Consider the following 18,892-nt stretch of genomic DNA (forward strand, 5'->3'; position numbering starts at 1 on the left):
TCAAACAGTTCTCATTGAATTCTTTCGAAAACAATTCATCTGAGCAGTCTCAATGTAAACACAAACTTATGTCATCAGATAAAGTCAAACTTGCCTCATCAATATTTTTTTATAAATTAAATAATGAATATATGATTCCATTAAATATTAAATAATGGAAGAAAAGTCTCAATGTGATCATATTATTTTCAAATAATCAGAGCTACACTTTCCACATTCATTTTTTTCCCTAAACTATTACTATATGTCCATAATTATTATTATTATTATTATTATTAATTTTAGGAAAATGCTGATGCATGAAATGAAACAGAAATTTAAGTTGCTCAACTATAAAACAGCAATAAATCTAAGAAACATATTTCCCCTGTGATGCAAATATCAAATCACAACAAATATCACATCAAACTTAAACATGCTGAATGTTCTTTTGACCTGCATATGAAGCTAGTGTACTTGCAACAAGAACGCTGCAGTTCAACAACAGCTCTCTGTGGTCAGTAGTGTGCTGTTCAAGGGTCTGGAGCGATCTGTGAGCTGTATTTGAGCGTGTACATGCACTGACTGATTAATGATCGTCTCTTCTGCGTTACTATAGCCGCCGTGTTCCTGTTGCATTATTCAACAGCAGCCTGACAGTTGTGCACCATTCACAAATCCAGTGCAGCAGACGCCTGTTTGTGTTTGGGACTGTGTTATGAACAGCAGTTTTAAATGTATGAACCTAATATATGACAGTAAATACAGCCAGCATTAGCCAATACCACAACTGCCAGCTTTCGATTAGCTACACACACATATAACATAACACCAAAAAAACAAAAAAAAAAAAACATAAAAAGTTTAAACTTTAATTGAAAAATTTAATAAAATACATAAAAAAAATCTAAACTAAAATTAAAACACAAAAAAAAAAATCAATGATATCAAAATAACACAGCTATATTGCTGATATAACATTGATACTGTCCTATACTACACAACCAAAAGTAAACTTTCCCTTTATTTTAGAAGTACTTATGCTTAAAGCATAGCTGAAGAATGTTACTTGGGATGTAAAACATCATAATTTTTCGATTTGCCTTTCATTCACTCATTTTATCCATCATCACTTCTATGAACACACACCAACACACACCTTGAAGGCCAATGCATTACATCACACACCAGTTTAGGAAATAAACTGCACTAGATGCTCATTTAATCGCTAACGCCACCTGCTCTATGCTAAAGCACTGATAGCACAGCTGGGCAGAGCGTCTGTGTTCAGTGTGCAGGTGGACAGACACAGGTCACATATTACACAGCATTATTCCTATCTGCACACTAACCCACTGCATTTTATTTTTATCCCTAGCATGATTAGTAGTGCAGCTAACCAGCAGTGTCTCTACCAGAATCTGAAAGCTGTGCGGATACAGAAAGAGAGGGTTAGAGGAAGTGTCACTACGAACTGACCCACTTACACAAGATTTTTAACAATGCTAGCTGTAGTTTAGTGTGTAATACTGGGACAAAGCTCTGCACACAGATTTCTCAAAGACAGATTATTCAGCACGCTAACACTGTCTAGTCAATATGCAACCAAACTTCACTGCAATAAAAACACTCTTAAATATAGCATTTTCTGTTAAAGCAAGTCAAAGCCTACTCCACAGAAGAAGAAAAAAACTATATAATCTCTGGCTTCCCCTTAAAAAAGTACTGTGGTAGTACTTTGGTATGGAGATTAGCACTATGTAGAGTATCATATAGTCATATGGTACTTCTGTATATGAACGATTACCATCATGCTAGAATTAGAGTCTGTTAGTTCAATTCAGTTCAATGAATCATATCAAATGGTAATGCTTCAGTTAATCGTTTCAATTAATCTCTGATTAAATGATCCATTTGAGTCACAAAACATCCTGTGTGGTATTATTCAAGTATTAAAATGTAAAATAGTAAAATATATGCAGATAAATACTGAAGATTGTGAACTGTGGATAATGTAAAAAATAAAAATGTACATGAATATATATATTTATATATATAATATATTGTGAATTTATATATGTGTATATATATATATATATTCACAATATATTATATATTCTCTTCTGTTCACCAAGCCTGCAATTAATTGTTTCAAAGTACAGCAAAAATTCTGAAATATTAATTACAATGAAATATTTATATGTTTAAATAATATTTAAAATAACAGTTTTTTATTTAAATATATTTTAAAATCTAATTTATTCCTGTAACCTCAAAGCTGAATTTTTACCGATAGTGAATATTTCCCTTGTGTTTATTCGTTTTTTTTTTTTTTTTTCAAATTAATTCAGTGTTTATTATTGCACTTACTATTTGTCAAATTTTATATCCATTGAATAATATTTAGATATTAAAAAAATAAAATAAAAACAATGTTCGGGTTCCAAATTGTACGTGCTGATTTTCAGACCAGGGCATCAACGGCTATTCGAGTACTGATGATTGATTTATCCGCATAGGCAAAATGACCAAAATCCCCATCCCTAAATGAAGGGAAACAATTTTAAGCCATTTCAGAAGAAATACATAAAAATAACACCAAGGCCTTAATGTGGTGTGAGAGCAAAAGAACTTGAGTGTCCATAATGAGCAAGAGTGTGAGAACGACACAATCAACACAAAATTATGGCCTCCAGGTTCCCGGCTCTAAACGAAAGAAAACAGAGAATTGTTATACGTACCTTCAACAGTCAGCCACAACCTTACTGAAATTAGGCCACACAAACTGATAATACAAAAAAAAAAACTCTAATTCAATCCTCTAACAGCATTAGAATCCTCTCGTTGTCTGTACACAAATCAAATCTTCCCTCACTGCGCTCATGTCAATCCCAGATAACACTGACTAAAATGTGTTGAAGAATTGCGCCCACTGACTTATAAGCAGCCGCAAGGCATGCTGGGGCCCGGAGCCCAGGGCGGGGCTGAAACAGGTTGAGCGGATGACCTGTGAGCAGAGGTGGAGATGTTTCTATGGGACAGGGGCAGCATTACATGCTTCAGATTGCTGCTGATTGGTGGAAATTCTGCTAGAGGATTTTTATTTAATCTGGTGTAACTGTGTGCCAGAACAAAACAGCTCTCTCTAACCAAACAAATCACCAATTTGTGCTCATACATCCTGATTGTTTTTTTTTTTTTTTAAGACAAAGATGATTATCTTTGTAAATCTAATTCCGTCTGCTTTGCAAAATAATACACTGGAACATGCAATAGCTTTAGGCAAACATGTCCAGAAAATGTCAACATCCGAACAGAAACTACTACACTGAAAGTCTTTCTGTTTATGGACACACTAAACATTATCAAAAACAGAGGTGCTCTTCTCCACTCAAGCCTTTCTAAACTGAAGCAAACTACAGTGAATACAGTGATGGCACTCCACAGTAATACCATGGTATTTTTATACACTGTAATCAGGTACTAAATGATTATCTTAATCACATACTATGGTAACTGTAAGAATGATACATGCACCAAAACATGTTATTATCATAGTATGCTTTCAAATGAATGTAAATACATAAAACCAATATGTTATTGTCATAGTACTGAATATACTAAAGAACACTGTGTTTTCAATGACATGATTTAAAAAAATAATAAATAAATAAAAACATGTTATCAATATGGTAGGACTTTAATAAAAAAAAATAATAATAATAAAAAAAAAAATTGTATATTGCCATAGTACTGTACACGTACCAAATATGTATAAAAAATTAATGAAAAAACAAATGATTGAAATAAAAACTTTAAATAGACATTTTAAAAATATCCCCAAAAATCAAAGTAATTTTATGGTAGGACTTCAGTCAAATATTTGTTTATATATAAATCATATTAAATATAAATACAGATAAAAATAAAATAAATGTTTTTGAAAACCATAGTATTATGATTAAAACCATGGTATTTTTATGATTGGAGTTCAATAAATGCAGCTTCCAATGTACTGTATATAAAATATTGTAAATACAAATAAAAACAAAATATATGCATCTAAAAAACATGGTATTATTTTCAATAAAATAAAACCAAACAAAAATAAAAATGAAATTAATTGAATTTGTTTAAAAATAATAAAATGGTAGAGTACCATAACAGGTAAACATGTATGTGAAAGGATACCATAGTACACCTCCACCTATATAATAATTAATATAATATTGTCCCAGCAGAACAGTTGGTAGAACACTGGCACTCATGGCCAGCACACTGTGAATGGTTTCAGAACAGGCAGACACAGGAAGAAGCACAGCACTGCATCCCGCCTGTGAACGTCATCGACGCCCCCCTCCAAACACGATGCAGACAGCCATGTGTTCCTGCCACATTTACCCCATATCCTTTCAAACAGCAGCATTCAGGCCAAGCAGGCCTGCTCTCGTGAAGCTCTAGCTGAGTGTAAAATAGGCCAAACCCCTGAAGAATAAAGCAGGAGAATCAGTGCAGGCTGGGGAACGCCTCTCTCCTTCCACAGCTCACCAACAAGACACTTTCACACACACACAACAGGACACATGCTAGTTCAAGTCTGAAATCAAACAGCTTTCATAGGCCTAAGTACAATAAAGACCCTTTGAGTTGGATTAAGAAATATGTCTCTTTTCTTGATGTATTTCCTAAAGCAGCAAGTTAAAATAACTAATATTTAGTCACAGCCCAGTTAAACCACACTTGATAGCTTTTAGAAAATGGACATAAGCAATTATGACACTTGGAAAACAAAAATTAATAGATGGAGGATTAAAATAACAGGATTTTGATTTCATTGGATTTATGTGATTTTTAAGTCAACATGAAACCACTAGCAACTCGTTTTACTTCAGTAAATTCTGAGGGAAGCAATTATAAAATAATACACATAAAAACATTTTGTATTTTTAAAATATAATTTGATAACATTATTAAATATTCAAATAAAATGTTTTAAAATAAAATAAAATGCTATATAATTAAAATAGAATAAAATAAAATGTCCTTAGAACCATGGTATTATAAAAGTAGGATTTAAATAAAATTATATAAAAATAGCAAAATTTAATAAAATGCATAGCATTATTATTATAGGACTTCAATCAAATGAAAAATTAGGACACATGAACAATGGCTGAAGTCGTAGAATAACTGGATTTCCATTTTTAATGAGATTTATGTAAAACATCATCATCATTAGCAATTAATTTTAAATCAGTCATTTGACATTTCTGAGGGAAACTGTGTAGGGATGTTGATTTATTATTATTATTGATTGGGAATTTAAACAGAATGACCAGAATGGAATTATGTGGGATTCATTATACCAACAGAAAATTTATCAAGACAAACATCTGTATGTGGCTATTGCCTGATTATTGAAACACACAAATATTAAAGCGGAATTGAACACCAAACACCCTAAAGCATGGTTATGTTTCAAACAAAGTTTGTAATTATGCATATTGGTGTCAACTGGAGAGGCCTGGACAGATCAGCCCAAACACACTTTCCAGGAAACTGCAACCGACAAGCTGAGCAATCAACACCAGAGGCCTGCAATTAACATCCTGCGCTGCTCGTTGGGCCCAGGAGGAAATAAACCGGTTTGGAAGTGAAGTGTGACAAACTCCAGCCACATCAGAGCACGCCAGTCCCCATAAAGAGCCATCAAAGACTCCCGAACTCACACAAACATAAAGAGACAGACAGATGCTGCCCTCAGATCCTACTGGAAAGCTTCTACTGATTGTGGTGTGAATGCATTGATTACATATTTCTTTTATACTTGGGTCATAGATGAGACGCCCCAAATTGCCAAAATATTGGTGAAATCATTTTCCATCTTCATTCAGCGCAACATATTTTTATGTATTTTAACCACTTATTTATTCTGGCATGTACTCATTAAAATAAATAAACGAAAAAGTGATCATACTAAATAGTAGTATATTTCAAATGATTGATGGTACACCTTTTGCATCATTTTTTTTACACGCAGGGTCCTTAAATAAGAAACCCTTGGCGTCAGTATGGAATACATTACTCTAATTACACATTTATGAGCACGTAACCCAACCCCTGCCCCTTAACCTACCATTTGTCAATAAATCACTTAACAGGCAGATGCAACTACAGTCATCATTTATTCAAAAAGAATAAATATTCAAAGGCTTCCGAAGCAATACGATTGATTTGTGAGAGGAACAGGTTGCCGTCTCCGCCTGCATCAGCCTCGGTTGTGAAATGCTGTTGGCTCTTGTGTGTCTCGTGACCGATTACGTCATGAGTATCTTTTTGAATGAGATGTGAGCTTGTTAATGGAGCGGAATCATTTTCAGCCATTAAAAACGTATGTTTTACTCTCTAAAGGTTAAAGGTAGGGGTTGGGTTAGGTCCACCAATTATATAATATACATTTATAAAATTGTATAAATGTATATAAAATTATTTTCATACAAACAACTGAAAACAGTGGAGGACCCTGCACATCGAAGGGACGCCAAGGGGACCTGACTAACTGTCAATATGTGATGAGTTGGGAGTGAGAATGGGTTGCACATTCCAGATTTTCAAATAGTTGTAATATTTAAATGTAAAACAAAAAAAGCCTGACAATATTTATATATATATTTATATATAAACTATATATATATATATATATATATATATATATATATATATATATATATATATATATATATATATATATAAACTATTGCTACACTGAATGACATTTCAGTGAATAGCTTCCGTAAATCATGGTAAAAACATTCAAATGAAAGAGGACACATTCTAAATTATGGGGGGGGGGGGTGGATAAATAAATAAAGCTGTATTAAACTTTTATTGTTTTAGCTGAAACCCAAACAATGAGCATCATTAGTCTAACTCAGGCTTTATGCATTTTTACCATGCTCATTATCATGTGTCACATATTGCTGATATAAATTCCATGGCCAATATTTACATTTAAAGCTTGGTATGACCTATATCATTAATATACAGTATTTGAAAGCTTCCTTGGCATTGTTCTTTAATGAATGAAGCATTTTCTGGGGGAATATGAGTACAGTTATGAGCAGGAGAGAGTCTGAATGAGAGAGGGTTCATTTTCATAAACGAACATTCAGGAAAGCTACAGTAACACTTGAGTTACTCCTGTCTGAAACCAACTAAGCTTCAGGACAGCGTTTCCCTTCAGTTATGAAAAATTACACATACACACCTCACGGTGTGTCTGCTAAATATGAATTTTTCATTGCAGTGTGCAAGTTGCATTTGAGCTGAATGACAGCCGCAGTCTTACAGCAGACAGATGTTCGGGTGAGGGAGACATAAAAAACCAGCGGCGAATTAAAACTACCATCAATCATCTAACCTCAAAAACCACGCTGAGGAACTACACAACACATCCTCCTCACTCATAGCTGATATTAATTTGTCTAATAAGCATTGCATTGTAATGTGTTGAAGGAAAGGTTCATAAATGTAATGACATTATCTGTTTTTAACAACTAGAACTAGGACAGATTGGAAGTTGAAGTTTTCGTTACGTATAGCACAATATTTAAGATTTAAGATTCCATTTGTAAACATCTGTTAACTACATTTGTTATGATGACCTATCAATAAAAATACATCTAAAGCATCTACATCTAAATCTCAACATTTAGTACATTATTAAATACATTATTAAAATCAAAAGTTCTGTTTGCTAATATTAGTTAATGTACTGTGAACTAACATGAACATTATTATTAACCAACATTAACAAAGTTAATAACTACTGTAAAAAAAAAAAATGTATTGCTCATCATTGGTTCATGCTAGTTAATGAACTGACTAATGTTAATGAATGAGAACTTATTGTAGTGTTTCCAATTATTTTTAATATAAAAAGAGCTCATGACCCTAAAGAAACTGAATCGACTTGAACTTGACACATAAATATACTGTACATCAAATATTAACAACGTTGTTTAATACTTCAATACACTACAATGAAATATTTTTGTGTAGAAACAAATTGAACTCAGAAAAGGCTAGTAAATTTAACAAAATAGTAAAAAAAAGGCAAGTTAGATTGAATAATTTAAAAAAAGACTGAAATAGTATTTTCTCATAAAACAATCAAATATTAACTTTTTACAGTGCATGTCAAAAAAAGATGATATTTCAAAAGAAAAAGAAAATCGAATTTGCAATATCATAAGGTTTAAGTTGATTAAACGCTGTTAAGCTGATCAGACTGATAATTGTAAATCAAGCCTTTAATGACCTTCAGCGCTGTCTTATTCAATGTGTGGGCGACTGAAGGATCAGTGTCTGTGCCTCCAGCATGTTCCCTTGAAAAGCTGTTTGCGTCAGTGGTGACATTCCATTAGCACGCATTCATATCGTATTATTCTTTTACAAAGGTGGATGTAGAAATCTAACATTCACAACAGGCCTTGGATTTCTTTAGAAGGCCTGAGCTCAGAGTGAAATGCTTTTGTAGAAGAGAGCATGTCAGGTGGAAGAAAAAGAGACACAAAGCACGACTGTAGTTCCTTTCAACTCTCCCGTTCAATTTAAAGTTGGGTCGTTTCTGCACCAGTAAGCTTTCTGCCCTGGGGATACTGAGCAAACCAAGACAGCCATTCTACCATCTATTTTTAACTGTCATCAATTATGAAAAAAAAAAAGCTCCAACATAATTACAGTAACATGTAAGAAGAGCAACACTTTCCATTGTGCGCTGCGGCGTTATAATGTAGCACTTCAGCGAGACGAGAAAAACACATTTAGAGAAATAAAACCCTGTCCATACGTCACGGCTTGTGTCTGCGGTGCACTTACAGTAATCATTTGGCTGTGATGTATGCAGGGTCCTGCTGTACGATCTGATGGTGTGTTGTGAATGGACATTCAGAGTGCTTAATATTGCTGTGGAAAGGAGTTAGACTCATTACAGCTGAAAGAGAGACCATCCATCCGTCTACAGCACTGCTGATCTGTCCTAAACTGCTCATTTCATATCTGCTTACAGAACAGCTTTCTGCTCGTATTACTGGAGATGTGCACACACTTACACTTAGAAAAAAGAAATTGTAAAAAGTGCCATGGTAATGACTTCTTTTAGCCAGGTAAATTGTAAAGCAGCAAGTTTCTAAAACTATGACAAATGCAACACTATACAGAAAATTGCACGGAAATTTCAGGTGAAAATGCAATAAAAAACTAAAGGAGATTTGCCTGAACTGCCTGTCTGTACAAATAAGAGTCAATGTACTGTGAAAGAATTTACTGTTTTGATTATTTAACATCTTTTACCCATACTCTACTTTAAGATTGAAGAAAATGTAAGCTTAACAGAAAAGGTACTAATTTTCCACCTAAAACTTTTTTTCTACAGATTTTTGTCTTAGAGTGAACATGGAGAGATCAGAAAATATTAATTTTTTATGTACTATAATAATTTTTCATTTGCCATAAACACCAACTGACAGTAATATTTGTCTAGATAAATGATCGGTATTAAAGTCAATATAATTTTGACCACCAGAGCTGTTGTTAAGTATTAGATTTATAAAACTGAAAAACAAAACAAATATATATATATATATATATATATATATATATATATATATATATATATATATATATATATATATATATATATATATATATATATATAAATGCTGCCTTGGCAACTAACTGAAAACAATATAATAAGTTTAAGGGCTAAAATTAAATATAAAAAAAATAAAACTTGCAATAAAAAAGCACATAACAAATGTAAAAACAAAATGTAATTACTTAAAATTAGTGGTTAAGTTTAAGTTCTAAAACGACAAACTAAAATATTTAAACATAATTATAAAAAAAATACTAGAAGTTTCAATTTCTAAACTGTAAACTAAAATTGTAATTAAAACTGAAAATGTTAAAATAATAGCTGAGCACTGTTTTTCTTATTCAACTATGAGTCATCATGGTGGTAAAAAAAATGCAAATCACTATATGTCATCACTGTAAAAATTTTAAGGATGGTCAAATCTACAGGACTGAAATGTGCTCGATTCTTTGCACTGGCAGATAGACAACATGGACATGAGCATCCCAGCTGGTGGTCTCATTGAAATTCTCCTGGAGCGTATTTATAGAGGCTTGAGGTCCCTGCTACATTACCCCGGGCCAGGAAACCATGCGTGGCTGCGGCCTGACTCTCCCCATCTGCTCCATCAACACACACACACACACATATATGAGCTTACGAGATGCTACGTCAGCTCTGCTCTCTGATTCACTCAACATCACTTCTGTCTGACATGACTGAGAGCGCATGGGCCGGAAAACAAACCTATTACAGGGAGAAAGAGAGTTAAAGAAGACCCAGATTTCCTTTTCTGTTACAAAAGTAGCAATGCTACTAACCTTACCACTTTTTATTAGCTCAGCTGATTAATATGATAGCGTAGCTTTTCCAAACTACACACTTCATTTGCAATAGAAGAACCATTTTAGGCTCCTCAAAGAACATTTCAGTCAACAGTTCTTAAAAGAAACCATTTTTGTTTTTTCACTATAAAGAACAACTTTTTGCACTATACAGAACATTTCATGGACTGAATGTTAAAGGTTCTTTATAGAACATCTGATTTATTTTATTTTTAAGAGTGTAATCTGGATAATAGCTACATTTGTGAATTCCATATCATATCACATGGTCCTAAAAGTAATATTAGCACTTAGGATGGCAGATCTTTAGGAAACGGGGCTTTGAGAGGTTTGTGACTTACATCTTATCGCTGACTAACCTGAAAACGTCCTTGAGTTCCTGCACTGCCACCGCAAATAGCCAAGTGTCTCAGCAACTGCAGAGCATAACCACAGGTTACCTGAGGGCATTACGTTAAACTTGCATCAAAAAGCTAAATAAAACTCCTTGGTTCTCTAGGAGGATTTTTCTTAGCAAGACAAAAAAAGCCACATACTTTTCTGCAGTGTGGTTTTGAGCATCCTGGGAGATAAAATCTCTGCTGAAACCTAATGATGGAGTGTGAACACATCACACTGGGTCTCAGTAACGGTGTCTGACCACAGAGAAGTAAACTACAGAAGACAGCAGCTATCAATGCAAAACAGCGATCACATCGGCTTTCCAATGCCGATCTCATTCACCCCCGATACGCCCACCGCAATCACACACTAACCCATCTGAGACGGCACGTGCCTGGCAGCCATATGCCGCACAAATTCCCACGTCTGCAAAATACTCTGATGATCAGCCTCCATTCAACTGCCGCATGTAGAGGATAGTCAACGTGAAAGAGTGACGCAGTGTCCTGCCGTGTGCCATGCTAGCATTCCCCTAAAACTGCTTTACATAGATATTATGAATCTATTTAGAATTATTCTTTTGTATAGGCTGAACCATATTCACTGAATGAGTACATAGAATATTTCTAAGAACAATTATGTCAACAAAAAAAATAAATCAATAAATAAATCAGACAGTATTTAACAATCTCATGCCATTTAAAACCTTGCATGAAAATAAACATATCTATAAGGTAATTTTTTTTATAATGTTACACTATTAGACAAATGTTTGTGAAATGTTACAGAAGCTTTCTATAGCTTTCTTGTGACTGTGGTAGAAACAGGATCCTATCAACCAAAATTACAATTGTCCAGTGGATAACTGCAACAATCAATCCTGGAACTGGTAAAGGATTGGATTCCTTGTAAATAATTTCCTCTGCTGGAATTACTAGTTGTCTGAAGGAATATCACAGATAAGAAGATCTTTAAAAATCAATATCGAGGGCTGGATAATCAGTGTGCTTCACATGAGAAATGAACATTTCGTGGGTCAGGGTTTGACCTACAGTACATGGGATCACAAAGCTACAGGGTAAAAACAAGAAGAAAGAACAATCAATAAGCTACGAAAGACTGATGTTTTGGAATGTAACATTTCCATAACTGCTGAACAAAGTCTAGAGAGAAAAATGCAATGAGATACACAACTGTTCGAAAGCCTGTGGTCAGTAATTTAAAAAAATACTGAGAAAAAGCAACCCGATCTCATGGCAATTCGTACATTTTTCACAAGGTGGCTTATTCATACAAATTCGTATGACCGCACTCATACAAATTCATACGATTGTTGCCAAATCGTACGTATTTTACGAGTTGCACAATTCATATGAATTTGTACGAATGACCTACACCTAACCCCGCCCCTAAACCTAACTGTCACTGGGGATTAGATAAATCGTATAAAATCGTACAAGTGAGGTCGTACAAATTCGTACGAATAAGCCACCTCGTAAAACACGAACGAATTGGCCGTGAGATAGCGTTAGAAAAAACGGATTTCGGCAAAAAATAATAAGACATCAGGATGTCAAATGTATATTTTTGGAGACTATTCTAATGTTTTTTTTCCAACACGACCACAATAATCTGACGACTTCTACAGTTTAAGAAAAAATAATAATAATTATATATGTATATAATATAAAAACAATATTTTAAATTGTGTTCAAGTTTGCCTCAAATTCTTACAAGACTAAATGATCTGATCTACACTTCTAGAGTGGATTATCAACAGATATTGTGATTAAAAATTTTACTTCATCTTTCATATCCATTATATGAAATTCAGAGATAGTACTGCGACAAAACAGTTTTGGGAGAGGCGTGAGATCTGACAGATAACAGCCTGGAACATCTTGTGACAGGTGGAGGAACACATGCTCTATATATGGCTGTGACCATCAGCGGCAAACAGCTTCATAACATCCATCCAGCGCGAGCAGACAGAAAAGAGAGCTGCTCTTTCTCAATGCAGAGCATGGTATGTGGGATAGATAGAGACATCTGCTCTCTTTCATGCTCAGAAAGCGCAACTGATTCTCTGAAAGGATGATGGGAGTTTGTTTGTGGAACACACTAATAGCAAAGAGCTCTTCCTCAAGCTAGAAACTACTCCTCTCCACCCTCAGGTGCTTAAGATCTTTTGATAGGACATACAGTACCCCATCTAATGTGTTTAACAGCAAAGGAAAGTTCTATTGCTCAGAGGTTACTCTCTCATGGATCAGGGAAAAATAAAACCGCCGACATACAGTATGGAAAGAGATCTAAAAATGTATGTAGATAGCAATTCAGATCATTTGACTTTTTGAAGAACTTCATATTGAGATCTCTGACTTAAAACTCTAGAATAGATTTCTCTGTCAACTGTAGAATAGGCACTGAAAAACATGCTGCAGGATTTAGGCTACTTTAAAGCAATTTTCACTGAGAAATGTCTAGTAGATTTCACAATTACACAGAAACAGTTTTTAACAGTCTTTAAATTTGTTTTGTATACTTTCCCAGTACTGGGGGAAAAAAGGTGTAGGATTTAAACGGTTTACGCTGAGAAACGAATTATTATTCACAAATAATTATGGAGAAAGAGGGGACATGTCTCAAAACATCTTAAAGCTGCAGTAGGTAACTTTTGTAAAAATATATTTTTTACATATTTGTTAAACCTGTCATTATGTCCTGACAGTAGAATATGAGACAGATAATCTGTGAAAAAATCAAGCTCCTCTGGCTCCTCCCAGTGGTCCTATTGCCATTTGCAGAAACTCCATCGCTCCCGTTGAGAACAACCAATCAGAGCTGCGGTCCGTAACTTTGTTTGTGTTCAACATGTAGAAAAATTTATATAATAAGCGAGTAAACCATGAATCCATTTTCCAAACCGTGTTTTTAGCTTGTCCTGAATCACTAGGGTGCACCTATAATAAGTTTATATTCAGACTATTTTAGATTGCTTCGTGGGTACCGCGGCGGAGTAACCCAGTACCTTTGATTCTTCATAGGAATAAACAGAGAGAAGTAGTTCCGGCTACGATGTTCTTCCGCAAGACCCAAGCAGTTCTGTTTATTAACCGCTAGAGCGTCAAAAGTTCCCTACCGCAGCTTTAATTTATGTTCCAAAAAAAAAAGTCAAACATTTTTTTAATTACATATGGGTGAATATATGATGTCAAGTTTTTCATCATCTCATTAAAATACATTGCAAAAAAAGTTCAAAGTGCTCATAAAGCTCTTCTCTGGCACAGGAACCTTCTCAGTTTCATTCATTCACCTCATCTGTGTTATTTGCCAAGTAATCTCAGACGGCGTTTACAGAAGCTTCATGAATAAACCCACAGCAGTCCTGCGGTTGTCTCTCGGTCTGTGTGTGCGGGGGACATCCCTCTCTCTCTCTGTCTCCCCCGCAGGTCTTCCTGTCTCACACATCACCCACAGCATTGATCAAACAAAGTTGTCATGGCGACACAGCCTCACGGAGCACCGGGCTCGTGGGAAGGGATTTTCCATCTTAGAGAAACTTCAATTATGATTTATCTCTTCTGTTCTTCACTGTTTTTTTTATTTGTTAGAATAAATAAGACTATAAAACATCCTTCATATATTATTGGGTTATATATTGGGCCATGCATTATCTCAAAAAAACAAAAAAAAAAAAACAGAAAAGAACGAGAGAAAAAAAGGAATCATTACTGCACAAATAGCCCCCCCCCCCCCATGTTGTCATTATTTTCACAATATTTATGCAAGGAAATTCTACTCGCAGAACTGATATGAAATTTAAATTATTACTTGTATTTTTGCAATTTCATTTGAGGTGAAATTATCAAATTTATGACCGTTTTTGTGCAATTCAACACATACAACACATAAAGATATAAAACAGATTCTACTTTTTAAATTCACACAACAACAGCAACATCACGCTCACTACACAAACATGGGAACAAGAAGAATTTCCCAGCCACATCGAAGGCATCTCTGAGGCTCTTATAGAGTCAGACTGAAGCAGAAAGAACACAGTGTGACTGAATCAGCTCTGGTTTTGGCAGACAGCTCTGTCCATTAGTAATAGGTCAGTACAGGGAAGTAACCACTGTTTGAAGGAAGACTTTGGCTTGAAGAATTGGCATTTTGTTGGCATTATCTTAAGCCTTTTGCCCGATGTTTATCATGAATACACACAATTCAGAAAAACTCCATTCAAAACTCTTTCTATAAAGAAGAACACATCGTCAATTAAATGCCTCAGTGTGACGTTTCTCTAAAATGCAATCGCTGCAATTCAGCAACCAGCAGAAGTTGGCAGCCCCACCTTGCCTCCTCCAATCAAGCGCAGCACAGGCTTCAAAGCCATGTGAGAATGAGCAAAAGCACAGGAACAAAGGGATGCTTGCGCCGAACCCCTGGTGTGAGAGTGAACTCTAGCTTGCTGATTTGCTGAGTGTGTATTTGTGCTGGCAGTGGAAGAGACTCGTGCTGTAGATCCCTGGAGTGAGACGATGGCCTCGCTCTCCACAACACTTAAACTGCATGAAACACACCGTTCAGCCTCATGCCCTAAGGACCTTCAGATGTTTACGGTGAAGTGAAAGAGCACTGACACCCTTTTAATGCTAAAATTGGATCTGTCTCTCAAAACCTGCCCACTTCTCTAAAGACGCGAGAACAAAACATAACTGTTACTAGATAAACTGGCAGAATTTATAGTCAACTGATCAGGGATTTTCCAGTGACAGATACTAATATATACAGGCCAGGTATACAAAAATGTATATAAAAATATATATTTTTTGAATTATTACAAATATTGTAGTATCGATACCTTCGCGATTCAAAATAGATTTCAAAAGAGATTATTAGATACTTATTAGAAAATATATAAATCACCAGTTCATCGCCAAACATGAACTAAATAAATACAAATATTTTTATTAAGACAAAAGGCACAAATGAGTAAGCAATAACTAAGTTTCCTCACACTTGAAACAAACACCGCTACACATATTCTATGGACCAAATGGCCATGAGAAAAATTCTTGGAAATATGAATGGTGTATCTTGAGAGAAATACCAATTTAATCACTCAAATTAAATCATATATATATATATAATATTTGTTTGTTTGTTTGTTATTATTGTAGGCATCGACAACTTCCCAATTTAAATTGCAACCAACAGTGATGCAATGTGAGTACAATTCGCACCGTTAATTGCGATTGGGCATCTTTTTTGCATTTATTGGCATACTGAACTCTGATTGGTCCTTTCTTACACAGCCGCCACTAAACAAGATGCGTTCTGAGTGTCATAGCAACGGCTGCGGCATTTCATTTACACAGAAGCTAAGCCACCTCGCAGCCGCTTCACGTGCACATTTTCTATCTATTCGTGCTTCGGAAGCACTGCTGTTTGCTTCAGCAAATGCCAATATAGTGACTTGTGATGTGTCACAAACTCACCCGATGGTGCTAAGCGCCTGTTCCAGGAGCTCCGTCTGCAGAATGTTCTGCGGCGGCGTGAAAGCCCCATTAAAATGAGATAAAACCGAGCTACAGAACTGACGCAATGTCTCAAACTGCATTTTCCCTCTTCCTCTTCGTTTTCCTGCGTATATTCCCTCTTTCCCTCAGACGAAACTCCTCCAGCGCTCCTCGCTCCGGACGCGCCGCATCTCCAGCGCAACATAAACACGATTCAACTTCCCGATGTGTTCTGATCCCGGTGAAGAGTGCGTTTGGAAGAGGAGAGCGGTCCGACACCGACTCTCCCGGTCATTATGATCCGAACTTATAGAGAAAGAGAACGCGCTGCGTTTTCCTAAACGCACCGGAGATCCCTCCCGCCTTTATTTATCCACAAGTCATCGCGATAAACATCCTCGCAAACGCAGGATTCAAGAGAGCCAAGGCTCAGGGTTCTCTCTTCCATCTAGCAGCCATCCGCTCTCAGGAGCACCAGAGCAGCACTACACAACCTCTAGCAGCATCACAGCGCATGTGGCGTGAGGAGGAGGGAGCTTTCTTTCTCCCACATCATTAAGGGTTTTCTGTGGAGAGAGATGCTCTGCACTAAAAGACAACTATTGTGTGTGGATACTTGATGACCTGAAGGAATAAGAGCGCTAGAAGAACAGAAAACGCTCTCTTGTGGAGTGCACTGCCCTAAGGACACAAGGAAAAAGAGGCCTTTTTAACATGCATTCTGACCTAATAAAAAAAAAAAGTTCTATATGCATAAAAAAGCATAGCAGGGCCCTTAGAAATTACATTCTATTATGAGAGACACGTTAAAGCCATTAGCAGGATTATGTAACCTACAGTGTAAAATCAAGACTGTGTAGTTCTATTAATGTGTGCTTACTGTACATGCATTTGGAAGTACTGTACATGATTCCTTTTCAGTATATACTAGAACAGAACAGAAGAGAATAGAACAATTTTATTTTAAACAGGCAATTTTTTTTTTTTTTTTTTTTGTAAAATACAGAACAATGGGTTTTTTTCTTTTGAAAAAATAACTATAGATGGTGGATAAATTGACTGCAAAAAGTGAATAGTACATAGAGATATACAGATATAATGATGAATAAATAGAACAATAGAATGATAGAATGATAGGTAGACAGAACATCTGATATGATGACAGAACAATCAACAGACATACTGACAGAATGATCGAATGATAGGACGATAGAACGATAGATAGATAGAAAAAAGGTAACTATGAAAAAATCTCTCTCTCTCTCTCTCTCTCTCTCTCTCTCTCTCTCTCTATATATATATATATATATATATATATATATATATGTGTGTGTGTACAGGGGTGGTTCTAGGGGTGAGTGGAGATCCGGGGGTTAGCCCAGAAATGTCCATGTATGTGACTTTTTATTTTAATAAATCAGAAAGATTTACCTTGTTTAAAATATACAAAAACAAAAACTAATTTAAAACATTTTATTTAAAGTATTGAGGAAAATACATTTGCTTTTTGCAAACAAAAATTAAGAATTGCAAAACAAATGAAACATGAAAACAGTGATTTTGCAATACATATTTTCCATGGTCATATCTATTAATTTATTTGCAACGCTGCTTTTATTTTGCGTGTCAGTCTAGTTTGAGCTTGCGATACCATTTTTCCTTTGCGCTTCACTTTTCTGCACATCACTCTTATGGTGGCACTGTTTTGACGTGGGGGCGGAGTCAATGGACAGGGGTGTGTACAACATGCCTCCGTGGAAGTAACGTCATCGGCCCGAGACGCAGCTCACTGATCCAGGTCCTGTCATGATGAGCAGAGACTTTCGAATGGATCGTTTATTTTTATTCCGTAGGCTAGCATTAAAACATTCATGTTTTCGTTTTATTTACTTTATTAACAAATGTATGTGTATTAGCAGCGTTGCTCAAGTTAAAGAAGTTGTTAACATGAACATCTGCTGTTTATTTCTCTTGATGTGCACACTTTTATAGCATTATGTGTATTGGGATCGCAAATAATTTGAGTCAGTTTGGGAGTTCGTAGCGGGTTCGCATATCATTTGAGTCAGTTCGGGAGTTCGTAGCGGGTTCGTGAATCATTTGAGTCAGTTAGAGAGTTCGTAGCGGGATCGCGAATCATTTGAGTCAGTTCGGGAGTTCGGAGCGGGATCACGAATCATTTGAGTCAATTTGGGGATCGCGAATCATTTTAATAAGTTCGGGAGTTCGTAGCGGGATCGCGAATCATTTGAGTCAATTTGGGGATCGCGAATCATTTGAATCAGTTCGGGAGTTCGTAGCGGGATCGCGAATCATTTGAGTCAGTTTGGGGATCGCAAATCATTTGAAGCAGTTCGGGAGTTCGTTGCGGGATCGCGAATCATTTGAGTCATCTGACTCCAGTTTGGGAGTTGGAGCGGGATCGCGAATCATTTGAGTCAGTTCGGGAGTTCGGAGCGGGATCGCGAATCATTTGAGTCAGTTTGAGGATCACGAATCATTTGAATCAGTTCGGGAGTTCGTAG

The 18,892-nt window shown here is 35.7% G+C and overlaps 1 protein-coding gene across 5 annotated transcripts in view; it reads right to left on the bottom strand.

Moving 5' to 3' along the window:
• The window catches only part of rims2a (regulating synaptic membrane exocytosis 2a), a 145,060-nt gene that overhangs the window by 82,675 nt on the left and 43,493 nt on the right, over positions 1–18,892 (bottom strand). The window contains exon 1 of one of the 5 annotated variants that reach the window (XM_026283482.1): positions 16,347–16,909. The exons of 3 other annotated variants lie outside the window; for them this stretch is intronic. In XM_026283482.1, coding sequence (XP_026139267.1) covers positions 16,347–16,468 — 122 coding nt within the window. In that variant the 5' untranslated portion in view covers positions 16,469–16,909. Of the gene's footprint in view, positions 1–16,346; positions 16,910–18,892 lie in introns of those variants that run through there. One more of the 5 variants, XM_026283483.1, reaches the window with a different exon arrangement.

This window comes from Carassius auratus, chromosome 16 (genome assembly GCF_003368295.1).
Source record: "Carassius auratus strain Wakin chromosome 16, ASM336829v1, whole genome shotgun sequence".
Classification (NCBI taxonomy): domain Eukaryota; kingdom Metazoa; phylum Chordata; class Actinopteri; order Cypriniformes; family Cyprinidae; genus Carassius; species Carassius auratus.